The sequence below is a fragment of the Eublepharis macularius genome, chromosome 2 (assembly GCF_028583425.1).
Source record: "Eublepharis macularius isolate TG4126 chromosome 2, MPM_Emac_v1.0, whole genome shotgun sequence".
Taxonomy (NCBI): Eukaryota; Metazoa; Chordata; class Lepidosauria; order Squamata; family Eublepharidae; genus Eublepharis; species Eublepharis macularius.
In genome coordinates, this window is record NC_072791.1 from 149,351,831 (window position 1) to 149,368,152 (window position 16,322).

The 16,322-nt window shown below is 41.5% G+C and overlaps 1 protein-coding gene across 1 annotated transcript in view; it reads right to left on the reverse strand.

Annotated features, from left to right (window-relative positions):
• P2RX3 (purinergic receptor P2X 3) overlaps positions 1–16,322 on the reverse strand; it is a 53,679-nt gene that overhangs the window by 26,186 nt on the left and 11,171 nt on the right. Inside the window, exons 2-4 of the mRNA XM_054972239.1 lie at positions 11,388–11,523; positions 3,426–3,497; positions 2,518–2,581 (exon numbers count right to left, since the gene is read on the reverse strand). Coding sequence (XP_054828214.1) covers positions 2,518–2,581; positions 3,426–3,497; positions 11,388–11,523 — 272 coding nt within the window. The remainder of the gene's footprint in view (positions 1–2,517; positions 2,582–3,425; positions 3,498–11,387; positions 11,524–16,322) is intronic.

Sequence of the window (16,322 nt, forward strand, 5' to 3'; positions counted from 1 at the left end):
CACTTCACCATTTGTACTTTAACTATTTCATCTTCAGTATACCATTTCAGCAGTACTTGGTATACCTTGGAAATTTCCTTCTTGTCCTCTTTTAAAAGTGTCTGCTCTAGTTCCGAATTTTCTGTTCTTATGCCTCCCTTTGCACAGTCCGAATTGTAGAGATCTCTGATCTGTCTGTACTGAAACCAATCATAGTTTGTTGATAACTCGTCCTGTGTCTTTATTTTAAGTTTAGAAGATTCTATTCGGGTTATCTCCTTATATGTTAAACACTGATGCTCAGTGTCGACAGCTCTCGGATCTATTACCTCATATGGAACCACTGTAAATAATCTCTGTACTTCTTCCAAGTTGCATACAGGCTTCTCCGTATGTAATGATGTAAGAACATAGAGTTCACTTTTACTTTATCATACCATAGGTATGCATGCCATCCAAATATTTTTTTATATCCCTCTAGGGCCAATAATTTCTTATTCTTCAGCGTCATCCAGTCTTTCAGCCACACTAGGCAGATTGCATCATAGTAAAGTCTTAGATTGGGCAGTTGCATTCCGCCTCTTTCTTTTGCATCTTGTAAGACTTTCATTTTCACTCGAGGCTTCTTGCCTGCCCAAACAAAATCTGATATTTTCCTCTGCCATTTTTCAAACTGCTTAGAGTCTCGAATAATTGGTATTGTCTGTAGCAAAAACATTACTCTTGGTAACACGTTCATCTTAACTGCTGCAATCCTTCCCAACCATGACAAATTCAGTCTATTCCATTTAATCAGATCTTGCTCAATCTGAGTCCATAATTTTTCATAGTTATTTTTGAATAGATCTATGTTCTTTGCAGTCAGTTCAATTCCCAAATATTTCACCTTACTTGTTACTTCGCAGTCTGTTATTTCCATTAACAGTTGTTGTTTTTGCTTAGTCATATTTTTACATAATATCTTTGACTTCTTTTTGTTAATATAAAACCCTGCCAAATCTCCAAACTCCTTAATCTTCTCTATCACTTTTGGCATGTTCTCCGTTGGGTCTTCTACAATTAACATTATATCGTCCGCAAATGCTCTGACCTTATAAGAAAAGTCTTTTATTTTTATTCCACGAATTTCTTCATCTTGTCGTATTTGTATCATCAGAATCTCCAATACCAGAATAAATAACAGCGGAGACAACGGGCAACCTTGTCTTGTTCCTTTACTTATAGTCAGTTGATACTGGAAAATACTGAAACTAAAGGCAATGTAGCTGCAAGCAAATGTCCTTATTTTTCTTCACATATTTATTATACCTTTATTTTCTTCTCATATTTATTATACTTGTGTCTAAGAACTTCTTTCAAGAAGCTCAGGGACCAATTAGCTGTGAGTTAGTATTATGGGTATATGAATAAGTCCCTTCACATTTATTTTTGGATCTCATAAGTTGTCACAATGAGCCTTTTTGTTTCACCCATTTTCATGAAGGTATCCCTGATTTATTTCCTTCATTTACATGATTTTATGCCATTTATATATTATATGCCATTGCAGAATAAGGTTAAATAACTTATGCAGAGTACCGTTAAAATAACAGAAATCTGACACACAAAGATCAGCGAGAGGAAAAAGAAAATGGCATGAGAATAAAAACTAATGGGTTCAAATTGGACAAGTGAAACTGAAATGGGAATTTTCCAGTTGAAATGGCAGAGTTACGCATTTTAGCAGCATCTTGAGTTTTGATGCAGCTGCAAAGTAGGAAAGAGGTACAAGAAGATCTAAAGAACACTATGGGGGGGATGGATGGGCTGGAAGTGCTGAGTCTGACCCCTGGCCTGCTGTAGCTCTCCGCATCCCCATTAGCATTGCCAGTTAACTCTTGGAAAATAATTTGGTGGTGGAGCCTGGGGAGGGTGAGAGTTTGCGGAAGTTAGGTACATCAGTGGGGTACAATTCCCTAGAGTCCACCCTCCAAAACAGCCATTTTTTCCAGGGAAAATGATTCTGTCAGCTGTAGATCCGTTGTAATTTTGGGAGATCTCCAGACTCCACCTGGAGGCTGACAACTCTAAACTGTATGGTCACTAAAATGGCTGGTTTTCTCCAGGTGGGGAGTAATTACGGTTTTAGAACCTGTTGAGTAAGAGAAATGGGAGAAGGGATTTCAGAGGAAAAAGCACAGGTGAGGGAAAGGTTCAGCACCATCTTAATGCCTACCCTTACTGCGAATAAAATTAGTTCTCCCAAACCTGTTCAGTGGCAATCCATGTTATGAAACATGGGTCTGCCACTCTCAGTTCTAATTAGGCCTCTTCAGGACTTTCTCCAGCCCAAGCACGGATGAAGCTAAGATCTGCTTGGCTTCAACATCTGCTGGGTTTCAACATCATGTCAGCATGGCTTTGGGCTACTTCTTGTGAGGCAGTTCTGTCAGTTGTGCATAAACGATTATGGAAATTAGCCATCACACATTGGAAATTATTAGAAAAGCTTTCCATCCCTAGTTTGTCTTTCTTCCTTAAGTGGCTTTATTTGCTTACCCCCTGTAGTGGTGACAGTCTTCTTACATTCATTGTCCAGTTCACATCTGTACCTCTCTTCATTCTGGAATAGGAAAGAGAAGAGGAAGGGAGAGAGAATGAACCTTGGGTGCTTATGAATTTCTGCCTATGTATTTATTTAGGATGATTTTATGCTGCCTCTCCAGAGTCCTGTAGAAAAACCATCAATTTATCCTTAATTATCTACGCAAAAAAGCCATTTAAAAAACAATCCATGGACAGCCCTAAGTTATTCTCCCACTGCTGCTCCAAGATACCTCTTGAGGAACAACATGTCTGGACATTAAACAAAATGATGTACTGGAAGATCCATCTTTCCTGTGTTTTCTAAATCTACATTTCAGCCATGTGGAGTTCTGATTTGGACCAGGGTTATGAGGGGAGAAGAGACTGTGCTTAATCCTTCCACCCACGTGCACGCATGCACACACCAGATGTGACTATCTTTTCCCCATTCCAGGGCCACTAACAGTGAGTGGCGTCAACTGGTAAAACTATGTAAAAGTGTTCTTCCCTCCCCAAGAGGCCCTGATCCAAATTTGCACTTCAGCTTTAAGAAACATTTGGAAGCAGTGCTTTTTTTGTTTTTTTAAAAAGTTACCAGTACTCATATATGGTAGCACTGATTTCTACTGATTCTTCCCTCATGACTTGGGAGAGTCCTGCAAAAGCAACCTGTACTCAATACTGGCAAGTAGTACCATAAACAAACAAACAAACAAACAAACAACATTCATGCTGCTTGGAAATAATACTAGGACAGATCTCACAGTGTCTCATCCCTAAAATGTTGGAAACACTTAAACTATGAGAATCTGTATGAGGCAGGAAAACCTACATCTCTAGTTCATTCCATTTACTCCCATCTTGCCACCTCATCTGCTTACCTCAGGGCAGAGGCCTTGTACCTGGTTCTCTGTCACAATGAGTTTGGTGATGATAACAAAGACAGACGTTCCCTGGGACGTGGAGGTTGGAAAGACGGAAAAGGGAAAAAAGATGTCAAATTGTTGAATGAGGGATGTTCAGAAATAGAGAAGGCACAGAGTGAGAAAGAATCAGAAAACACAGTGAAGACTGTCAGATTGGAGCAAGCAAATACACAAAAGTCATTGGACACATTTTTTTTTGTTATTATTGTGTTTGCCTAGATAGTCTGTAGGTCATTCATAGCACACTGATGAAATGAAAGAAAAACAAACAAACAAATAAAGAAAACCAAGTTGGTTGTTGTAGATTTTCCGGGCTGTATGGCCGTGGTCTTAGCATTGTAGTTCCTGACGTTTCGCCAGCAGCTGTGACCAGCATCTTCAGAGGTGTAACACCGAAAGACAGAGATCTCTCAGTGTCAATGTGTGGAGAAGATGTTAGCAGGTAATTTATATCTACTCAGGAAGGTGGGTTTGGGCCGAGTCATCCTGTAAGAGTTTCCCAGGGTGTGGAATGCTAATGGGGGGAAGCTTCACTGTATCCTGAGAAGGTTCTTTTGCATATGGATTGGTGGTTGATATGCTAATCTTATCTGCAGGGCTATTGTAAGATGTAGAGTATTTTGTTAGTCTGGTGTTTTTCAGGACTGGAAACCATACACTATTCATTCTTAAACTCTCTTCTTTCCTGTTGAAATTGTGCTTATTCTTATGAATCTCAATGGCTTCCCTGTGCAATCTGACAAAGTAGTTGGATGTGTTGTCCAGTATTTTAGTGTCCTGGAATAAGATACTGTGTCCTGTTTGAGTTAGGCTATGTTCAGCCACTGCTGATTTTTCAGGTTGGCCAAGTCTGCAGTGTCTTTCATGTTCTTTTATTCTTGTCTGAATGCTATGCTGTGTGGTCCCAATGTAAACTTGTCCACAGCTGCAGGGTATGTGGTAAACTCATGCAGAGGTGAGGGGGTCTCTAATATCTTTTGCTGCTCGTAGCATCTGTTGTATTTTTCTGGTGGGTCTGAATACTGTTTGTAGGTTGTGCTTTTTCATAAGTTTTCCCATCTGATCAGTGATTCCTTTGATGTATGGCAAAAACACTTTTCCTTTGAGAGAATGTTTTTCCTTACCTCCTCAGGATACCCCCTCCTTAGCATTCCACACCCTGGGAAACTCTTACAGGATGACTCAGCCCAAACCCACCTTCCTGAGTAGATATAATTTACCTGCTAACATCTTCTCCACACACTGACACTGAGAGATCTCTGTCTTTCAGTGCTACACCTCTGAAGATGCTGGTCACAGCTGCTGGTGAAATGTCAGGAACTACAATGCCAAGACCACGGCCATACAGCCCGGAAAATCTACAACAACCAATGTTCTCCGGCTGTGAAAGCCTTCGATAATGTAAAGAAAACCAAACTTGCTTCAGCCTTACAAAAGTTCCTCTGCCTGATCACCTGGGACAGGTATTACTTGCCACAGACAACCAGGTCTGGATTCAAAATCTAAAATAACAGGTATTCTGAGACTCAAACTAAAAATTATGTACAGTTCCATACACTGTTCCACAACATTTTTAAAAAATCAAAATCAGTATTTTATTTTATTCCTTTAAATCCTTTCACTTTTGGGGGGCTCTAAATACCCCACAACATAGCTGTGAAGAAAAAGATGTGGGAAAATGAAAATTGCCCTGAAGCAAGTCAAGATGAGTGGCCCCTGTTGTGCTACAAGCCAGGACTGCAGGGCCACTCAGTTTTGTGGGGCATCAGTTCGCTCACTGCATCCTCCCCCAAACTGACAGAAGTGCAGAAGGAGGCAATGGGTGAGCTGACACCAACTGGCATTTCTGATGAAGAATCTGAGCAAATGGCCCTGAGGCACTGTTGCTGAGGTTTGCCTCTGTTTTCTCCTGAGCACCAGAAACTGTCTAGGGTCCAGCAGGAAATGGCCACTTTGCCCCTGAATCTTACACATTTTCCTTGTATAAGTTCCTTTGTAGATGTTCCTGTGAAGCACTAGAAGCTGCAAGTGAAAGCCACTGATGCAGTTGCCTGGTTGTATTTTAAGGTCATTCCTAAAGCAAATCTGGGCTGTTTCACACATGCTTTTAAGGTGAATCCCTCAGGAAAACCTGCAGCTTGTTCTGCCACCGCCTGTTCAATCACCTTGCCCAGAAACAGGAGGTTTGAAACTGGGTGGTAACTGGCTGCGTTAGTGGGATCCAAAGATGGTTTCTTCCGGAGAGGCCTCACCACAGCTTCCTTAAGTGCTTCAGGAAAAATTCCAAAGTTCAAGGATAAGTTAACAATGGCCTCCAGTGGAACTCCTAGCCCATCAATGCTGGCCTTCATTAGCCATGACGGGCAGGGTTTCAGAGGGCACATGGTGGGTCTCACCATCTGCAGGATCCTCTCAACGTCATCCCGGGAAAGTGGACTGAAATAATGTAACACTGGCCCAGAAGACAGCCAAGCAGCCTCCAGTTCCCTTACTGTCTCAACTGTGGCCAGCAAATCGTGGCAGAGACAAGATTTTGCCAATCTCCCTGCAACAGGGAGATCAGTGATCAAACCACCTTAAACAATTATGCCAAGCGTGAGCTCTATGCCACAATTTCTCCATCACTTTCCTCTGTAGGTGACATTCCCATTCAAGGAAACACTTCATCATTAATATTAATAAGTTTTTGTTGTTGAGACCCTGATCACCCACTCACATAGAACTGGGACTCAAAGTATTACCAAGCAACTCTATTATTTGGCCATGGTCAATTATTTTCAAATTCTCCAGAAAGCCAAGAATACCACAGTGCAGGTAGCAGCTTACATTCTTTAATTTCATTGTGACATCATCATTTGTTAACTAAAACTAGGGTGACTGAATTCAAAAGTACCTTCTGCCACAAAGCTTATTGGGTAACCTTAGGGCAATCACTCTCTCACAGCCTAACCCATATTACAGAGTCAAGCAAGGGTAAAACAGGATGGGGAAAGTCGTGTATACTGCCTTGAATCCTTGGAGGAAGGGTGGATAAAAGTATACGAGACTGAGATCAAGGGCTCCTATCTTATTTGACAGAAACACCAGCTAATGTCTTGCTCGAGATGTTTTTACATTCCTGTAACTTTCCCCTTCTGCATGCTTTGTATTCTTAATGGACCTGCAGTTGTTTGAGGAACATCTTGCTTAGGTAGGCAATGTGAGACCAGCATTAGAATTCTGTTGCAGTTGTCCTAAGAAGTATGTTGTATATATTTAGAACAGAAAGTGCTTGTGCTCACTGACCTGTCCCAAAATTTGTTGCTGAAGGTACAATGAAACCTGAATGCATATCCAGAGAACACTCTGACTTACGAGTCCAATAACTTGAATCTGTACTTCTGCTGATGCTACTAGTTTGCTGCTTTAGATCCGCAAAGTTGGCTGATCATGTCTGCATCTGAACTGTTCAATGTGTATTTATAGCTGCATGTCCCTTTAAAATACATGCCACCTCTCTACCTTGATTCCTCATCGCTACTAGGCTTCTATCAAGTAGAATATATATTTTCAAAATTAGGTGATAATGACTTGCAGGTGTGAATGGACAGCCCTATGTCGTCAGAATTTTGTTAGTGGGTCGGAACCAGGCCTTTTTGGCCTATGTTAGAAATAGAGAACCAGCTATAGTTTGGGAAAAAGAAATCTTCCAAAAGCTCTGTCCTTGCAGAATAAAGTTGCATTTCCTAGGAAGATCTCATCCTCTGTGACAGGGAATAGATGAGGCCATAAAAGTTGTTAATTGTTTGGGACCTTTTTGAGTCCTCTGGCCTTTTTCATATAAATCACCAAAAGAGCAAAGGTAAACAGCAAACAGCTTACCTCTGGGGAGAACAGGATATCCTATGACTAGTGTGGTGTGAACATTCCTTTGCAAATTACAAATGCGTATCAAAGATGCAGTCTATCACAGAGGTAAAGGATGTGTAGACTTGTGTTTACAGGAAAGACCCTCAATGGAACTGTCTTTCACGAACAAAGACAATGTAATTGATTAGGATGTTAATGATGCAAGTCTTTGATATCTCCCTATAAAAGAGGGATGAACCAGATACTCTGGACCCTTCTCTTGTTAGAGGATAGGGACCTCACTGGTCCCTGCTCTCTGCAATGGGGGGGGGTCTCAAGGGTCCTTGATTGGGGGGAAAAGATATCTCAATTGTTTTGTATTATTGTTATGTCTAACTAATGATTTTGTACTCTGTATCTATCTCTGTAGTGTTCTAGTGTTCAGCAAAGATGAGGCCCTGAACTGGTGCCTTGTTTCTCTGCTTGTATTCTCTTTTGCCTTTTTAAATAAAAACTTCCAGTCTTGCTTAAGACCCTTTTGCAGCTGGCACATTATTCTTAGCAGAGACATCAGTTTAGTACTAGGGAAAGATCAAGTGAGGTTGCACTCTTTACATGCCTACGGTAAGAGGCAAACCCAAGCAACTGGTGGACTAGTCCCTGGCTGCAGAGCGACAATTTCCACAACACCCTAGATATTTATTTATTTACTTTTTTATACCCCATCTTTCTCCACAGTGGGGACCCAATGCTGCTGATATTGTTCTCCATTCCTCCATTTTATCCTCACAACAAACTTGTGAGGTAGGCTAGGCTGGCCCACGTGTGACTAGCCCAAGCTCACCCCAGAGTGGGAATTTGAACCAGGGTATTCCAGATCCTAGTCAGACACTTTAACCATTATCCAACTTTCTACTGATAGAATTTTCATACCATGTCACATCACATTAAATACAATGCTTTTCAGTGGGTTCACACATTCAACTACCACTATTAAAACTGACAAATCAATCAAGTCATGTGCATGCATATGCGAACTACAGTTTTTTAAAAAAACACTGTATGGATCATTTGAATTGTCTACATATGTATTTTTAGCAGCCAGTCGTGTTAAAATACACACAAACAGGACTGGCCCCAGCAGTCCCACCCCCTACCTGCCCTCCTCCCTGCATGTGCTACAGGAAATGGAGGGAAGTGGGAAAGATGGTGCCCACTCTTCTTGCTCCCCCTGGAGAGAGGCGAGAAGGCAATGTCCACTCTCTCCCCCTTCCAGGGAGGTGAAAAGGTGGCTGTTGACTTTCCCCCTGACCTTGGCAATAAGTTGCTGCTGTGCCCACCTCCTTGCCCTCCCGCACTACCTCTGCAAGGTGGCCAGGGCAGGGAAGAAGAGGGCCAGGGCTGGGAAAGAGGCAGCAAGTTCTCCATCAGTCCCTGCCAGGGGCCCTTCCCAAGGCAGATCCTGATGCTGCCCATGGGAGAATGAGGTGGAAGCAACAGGGCTAGATGATGCCCTAGGACTGACTAGTGGATGGGCTGCCCCTGCAAGAGGTGATTAAGGAAGGGTGGGACCCCCTCTTCTGTATATTTTAAAGAGGCAAGTTGCTACAATTACACTTCTGAGCAATTCAGATAGGATGCATATTTGATGTTTGTACCAAAAAGCCAACTTAAACCAGGTCTTAACATATAGAGATAAATATTAAGTAGTTAGGTGTATATTTTTAGAACTGGCTGCCTTACTGTACAACACAAGTGTATAACATGCATGTTGGGATAATGTACATTTAAAAGTTTTGCATACACATATGATTATAGGTGTCCTGGAAATTACAGCATGTGGTGAATTTGCTTAGATTTTTAAAAAACGTAACTCGATTTGAAAATAGTGCAGCAGAGTTGCATAGATCAAAACAGCTGTGCTGATTTTGTGCTTCATCTAAATTTAAACTGAGCAGTATGTTCAGTACCATGGACTGGCTGCACTAGATCTTTAGAACTACAGTGCTTCAGTCAGGAAGAACAATCTTAAACAGGCCTATTCAGACCCCTATTCAGGTTTATTCAGTGGAGCTTTCTCCCAGGAAAGCATTCTTACTTCTAGTTCTTAGCATTGTGCTGTGAATCAAACATGGGTTATTATTGGTTTTGTGTCATTGGATGAACTTGATGTTTGCAACATCACAGCTGGTTGAATTATTCTAGCTCTTCATACCCAAATATGAAAAAACCCTGAGTTTACACCTGAAAATAATGAAATTTAAAAAATAATATATTTTCTAATTTTCTGGACTATTAGCATAAGGGATAGGATGTTTTTTAAGTGGTGGTGTGTAGACTTCAGAACTCTCTTCATACAGACTCTTACTACTCACCTAATTAGTTTTCTTTGCCAGATGAAGACTTTTTATTTACTTTCTCAAAGCTTTTGGATTCTCCTGTAGTTGTAATTTTAGCTATCCAATTCTTGTCACCATTATTTTTAGGCTTTGTGTTGAAAGGTTCTATACAATGCTGTATTTCAGATGGTTTAAGATCTTATTCTGTTTTAATCTGATGAGTTTTAATGCTATTATCATCTTTGTTACCCAATGGGAAGGTCTCCTTGCAAGTTGGGGGAATTAGCATGCAAGGAGAGGCAGTGAGAGGGGGGTAATTTCGGGATCTCCACCTATGTATACGAGGATTGTCCCAGCTAGAGAACTATTTCAAGGACCAGATCGAGGTTTCAATCAAAAGGTATTTTTTATTGAAAATAACAAAGACCAACAGCACACAAAACACACAACACGCGCTCAGAGCTAACTGGAAAACAGTGGTGAAAGTTGGATAGAGTTTGAAGGTCTGAGTGATATTTACCATCCTGAAGAGGGCATCCGGGAGAGAGAGCATTGAATGACCAGCGCATCAAGGCAGAAGAGCTCAAACGGAGGGTCGAGGGTGGATGCTGGATCCAAGAGCATGCACACAGCTATGGTGGAGGGGCAGTCCAATTATACTGTGGAACATACTCAGGGGCAAGATTGCATCTTCTGCCCCAAAATGAAGATTTAATGGTTGTTCCCAGAGTGGGACAAAGGATTGAGAAGTTGTCTCTGGGGCGAGGCAATGAGCTGGAGAACTGTTTCTGAAGTGGGACAATGAACTGGGAAAGTTTTATTAGGTCTTCCCAAGTGAAACTAAAGTTATCAATAATTATTAATGATCTGTAAAATCAGGGTGAGTGAGGCTATCAGCTCCCTGTGTTGCCTAAGAACAGGTAAGTGGATAAGGGAAGATTGATAGGGTGTATTGTGGTAATTAATTCAGGAACTCAGGGAAGGCCCTATTGTATCAGGATCCTAAGCACATCTTCGTGGCGTGGGAGGCTGAGCTGGCCTTGCTTGACATCACACATGCTAGCAATGTTGCATCTCCTGGCTGGGATCTGGCTTCCATATTTCTGCCTGTTTGGGCAGTATTTTGTGTCTGAAACACAGTCAGAGAGGGGGCTTATGGCATAGTCATATTCATAAGCCTTTTTAACATTATGAGGACAAGCCAGACCGCTAACATTTTGATCTGTTTTTTCTTTTTTGTTTTAGTTTCTTTTTGTTATACCTTTTGTATGTTTATTTGAAGATATCTATGCGGACAGATGGAAAGTATTTTTTAAAAAATAATAAATAAAAATATTGCCACCATCACTTCAAATTCAGCCAACTTTGAAAACCGGTCTCTTTGCTTGTTTAGAAGAAAAAACCCAAAGATTTCACCTGGATCTACTAGTTATTGTACATGACTAGATTTGGATGGCGGCTTTGATGAGTTCACAGCCCTAAAAAAAAATCCCAAGCATTCTGACTTGAAAGTACGTATAACTCATTAAGAATTTCTTCCAAATAAATACATTTACAAATGTAGTGTCAGTTCAAAGGACAGACAGAGCATCCAGTGCTAAGCATTGAGATATCCTGATTTTGTGGAGCCCCAAGTTAATGTTAACCATATGGTTTGCGTATTAATGAACAAAATGAGCAATCTATTATCCAGGTGCATGAGATGTGAATTACTTCACAAACTCCTTCCTAAGAACTGTATGAGGAGTACCTGTGGAGGTGTGACATAATCAGCTGTGTCCATAACATGGTTGCTGTACTTGCCGAAGCCCTTCACTTTCGTCACCACAGATGACTCAATGGAGGTGTCCCTCATCTGATAGGCCTTCTCATGCAGGAAAACCCACCTGGGAAACAGAGACCTATTAGCAAATCTGCCAGCACTAGGTAGGAGACAATAATCTTTCCTTACATAAAATGAGAAGACATGTAAAGATAATTTTGGAATTATTCACATAAATAAAACTCAGTATTTTATAGCAACTGAGCACAGCTCAATCTTAACCATTTTTAGATTCCTCATGAGGGCCTAACTAAGCATTACGCTCCCCACCCATGTCCTTTCAATCAAGTATATTTTGCAGGTTCTGTACTGAGAACTTAACCCTAGGCGCATGTGGACAGGAGCTGGATGAGCACTGTTGTGCATGGGGAGGGGGATTCATCCTCCCCCAAGCTTCCCCCATAATGGTCTTGGGGAGCTGCTGTTTATACTGTTGTTGACACTACATGCTAAGATGGAATACACCTACATTTTCCCATCAGACCAGGAAAATGGAGTGAGGGGAGGCTTAAACCTCCTCTCCTCACATGCCATGGTCTCAGTGTAAATCAGGCCTGCTCATGCCTGAGATTGTTTCCAGCATGGAATCTCAATATACATTTGATCCTGAAGACCTGGGGAAAACATAATGTGTAATTAGGCCCCCAGTGAAATATTTCAATAGTTTTCCATGAGCACTAGATCCTATTCATCATTCTTGGCTATGTACCCATTGCATTGCTTCTGCTGTTACAGAATACTTCTGCCTTTGGCCAAGGCAGCCCTTGCCCCCTCCCTTCTGTAACATTTAGGTCTCTGAATCCTTGCACTGCACAGAAAAATAGAAATATGTACCAAGTGGGGCTGCTTCCATATAGAAGTATCGATCTGATTTACATTCCAAACCAGAGCAGGTTTTTGGAAACATGCATATAACACCATCCTCTATTCATTCACTTTCTGAATGTTCCCCACTTGGTTGCAATCTTTCCCAAACCTGGTTTGGCATGGTCTTTTCTCAGTCAAAAGCCCTGGACACATCAGTACACATGGCAGCCCCATGTGTTCACTGAACAACTGCAATATGTCAATTGCCATTTTTTTCAAAAGCCCTCATGTGGTGGTGATGGAAAATGGCAACACTTCATTGCCACTGTGAATGCCTCTGTTTACAGTGGCAATGAAAGCCACTGTAAACACAGAGCCACTGAAAGCTATATTGGAGAATCCTTACTACTCAAAGCAGCTTAAGATGATCAGATGCTAAAGAGGCCAAACCTTTGGGTCACTCCCTACCAGCTGACTGACTAGCAATGCTCTGAGCATCTCTTCCTCAAAACCAAGAGCTGCTTTCAGTTTTCTTCTGCTTCCTCAGTGCACAAGGTGCTTTAGAAGTGCTCAGGAAACATTATCTTTACATTTGCAAGGAATACAGGAGCAGCTCCCATACAGGAGCAGCTGCCTCTGGTAGAAGGATGTTTGGCTTGGAAACTCTCAACATTTTGTGCTTTGATCCACCCCCATGGCAGCTATTTTGCAAATGGCCCCATGTCTTGGCAGCCAGTGTGTGGTGGTACACATGGTCTGTTTGCAAACCTCAGTAGTGGCACCAAAACTCTAGAACTGTCTCCAGGGAGATTCTCCTGTTCCCTTCTATTGCCATCTTTCATCAGTGGGTGAAGAATTTTTTCTGTTTTGCTTGACATGACAGTGATCCTTCTTCCCTCCCCAACTATTTTTAATTGTTGTTTTTATCTTTTGTATTTATTTTAAGTTAATTGTTTAATAGTTTTAATGGCTTGTAAGTTGAAATTTTAATTTGTCTATTTTAATTTGTTAGCTGCCTTGGTGGGCTTGTGAGGGCAGAAAAGTGGGGTAAAGATCTCGGTGGTGGTGGTGGTGGTAGTAATACAACTGGCCAGTTGCAAACAGTCCTGCTACTTGGAACATGCCACATACTAAAGCAATACCTCACTGACTCCTAGATTTTTGGATAAAATCCAAATTGATGAGGGAGCAAAAATGCCAGCCCAAACATCTGGTGGACTGTGGAAAAAAGAGATAATAAAAAGTCCTCATAGGTTTAGTAAGATGGGGTATCTCTGAGTCTGGCTGAGAGTTCCTTGCCTGTGAGAAGTCCATTTGGTAATATCTAAATAGCAGCCTTCTCAAGGGGTAAAACCATTTTGTTTCACACTGTAATGGCTTGTGACAGCTAAAACCCAGAGCAGTCATCATAAATAAGCTACATCTTGAAGTTGTATAAGTATCTCTGAACTGTAATGCTAAATAACTGTTTGAACATATAACAAATACCCCGGCCTAAAATATATTCTTCAAATGAATTTCTGATCTTTCCGTCCTCTTAACTTTCCTCTACAAAGTCTAAATGTTAAATGCAAATGAGATGTTTTTACTATTGGCTACTTCCTTCTCCCAGCCTACTCATATTAGAAAAGACAGCCGGAGCTTCAGTGTGGGGGATGGAGGAATTTAGGCAAGGAAAGGGTTTTCTTTAGTCCCCTTTCCAATTCTCATTCACACAATAATGTATAGACAGAGCATCAAGATCAAAATAAAAACTGCCTTCTTCCACTGTGCTGGTAAATTGTATGTGTGTTTAAACATACCTTTGTTTTATTTTGTTTTGCTTCATGAAGTAGCTGGAAAAAGAGGGGGAATCAAAACCTATGAGTAGATATTTTTGTGGAGGGAAGGTATTGTGGGCTCAGCCCACATTTCTGAAACTCCTTCCTATGCTTGCGTTCAAATCTGTTCCTGAATTCTAAGGGCTTTAGAGGAAACAGAAGACTGCACTTATTCAGTAGGGATAGAAAGACACTCTACAAAGTCTCAGAGGTATTTCCCCCATATTTCTGGACTACTGAGCCTTAGTACTGAAAACAGAGTAGTGGCCCATACTCTGCTAATGCCTTGGTGCAAAATTGTCTTGAACAGGCAAGCAGAACAATGCAAGAAGTGCTTGCCTATAACTAGAAGGGGAGTTGTGAGAGCAAAAGAACCTATTTTGTACAGTGTTGCCAAGATGAATGAGAAATTAGTTGATTGGACTGTTGTCTAAAATGGAACACACTGATTTGGGGGGGGGGGGTAGCTGGAAGGCTTTCCATCATCCAGGTGGGACCTGGAGTTCTTCCAGAATTAGAACTGATCTCCAGATAACAGAGCTTAGTTCCCCTGGAGGAAATGGCAGCTTCTGAGGGTAGACTCTATGGAATCAAATGCCTGCTACGCTCCCTCCCCCTCATCGAACTCTGCCCTCCCTAGGCTCCGATACCAAATATCTAAGAATTTCCCAAGCCAGAAATGGCAATTCTAGTTAGGACTGGGAAATTTCTGAAGATACCAGGATGGAGCCTGGGGAGGGTGGGGACCTCAGTAGGGTAAAATGCCCTAGAGTGGACCCTCCAAAGCAGCCTTTTTCTCCAAGATAGTAAAGAGTCCAGTAGCACCTTTAAGACTAACCAACTTTATTGTAGCATAAGGTTTTGAGAACCACAGCTCTCTGTCAGGTGCATCTGACGAAGAGAGCTGTGGTTCTCGAAAGCTTATGCTACAATAAAGTTGGTTAGTCTTAAAGGTGCTACTGGACTCTACTATTTTGCAACTACAGACTAACACAGCAAACTCCTCTGGTAACTCCTCTTTCTCCAAGGTAACTGATCTCTGTTATCTGAAGCTCAGCTGTAATTCCAAAAGATTTCCGGGCCCTGCATGGAGGTTGGCCAGCCTACCCTAGCTACCAGCCATGGAGGCAGAGTCAGTGATTAGAAAAGTGCTGTGATTTAATTTGTGTGGGAAGTATGCTATTAAGAGTATCTGCAAGCCCTTCTTTTAAGGCTAGGTGTGTATGAGGGGGAGACTGCCGTTGTGTGAGTAAGGTGGAAAGCACTGCGCATCTACTCAGAGGCACTTTAGTATTACCTTTGATTGATATTAGGCTCTTCATTCTGTTTCAATGCTCTGTAAAACAGGACCAATGCCTTCTAAATGGTTACATATGCAGTATTTGATTTGCTTTACTTCCTTTGCCATCTGGAACCACCTGCTTGCATGAAGTTTTAGTTCTAGGCCCTGCCTTTGTCTACCAGATCATGCTGTCTTCTCCCCAAGCCCCACCCACTCATGCACTCAAGTGTCCCTGCTTTCATCTATGAAATGGCTGAGTGTATGAAATTGCTTATACCAGCTGTTGAGTTCATTGCCCAGGAAGGAATAGATTCAAACTACACACAACCCAAGAACTTAATCATTGTTCTGCGCCAGACAAGCAAAAGAAGACTGAAAAAAATCTCTTGTAGCCATTGCTCTACAGCCAAAATTGCTATTCTGTATAACATGTTTACCCACCAGGCTATCATTCAGCGTCTAAGCTAGAGGGTGACAACATTCTCTCATTCTAATTAAAGCATGGCAATTCTGGTTATTCATTTCACTTCTTACTGGCTGCTGCCCCCTTGTGCCCAGATTTTGCTTAGCCTGCACATGTCTGTACTTTTTTTTATATCAGCTTATAACCGACTGGTCTGGCAGCACTGATTTCAACAAGAATGAATCCCACATTTGCTAAATACAAAATTGTCAATGCTATCCTGAACACATTTACTTTGAAGTAAGTCCCACTGATTTCAATTAAGCCTGCTCCCAATTATTAGTGTATGTATAAGAGTGCAACTTCTAGGGTAAAGTGTCAGCATCAGTGAATCACAGATTATAAAGAACCTTTCTCATCATTAATCTTATTTCCTGACTACCACAGGATACATATGTCATCTTCCCAGTTATTCTTAGAATAACAGACATCTAGTCCTCAATCGCATCATTTGGCACACTGTTTCAATTGCCAATTATCTTATCTCTTAA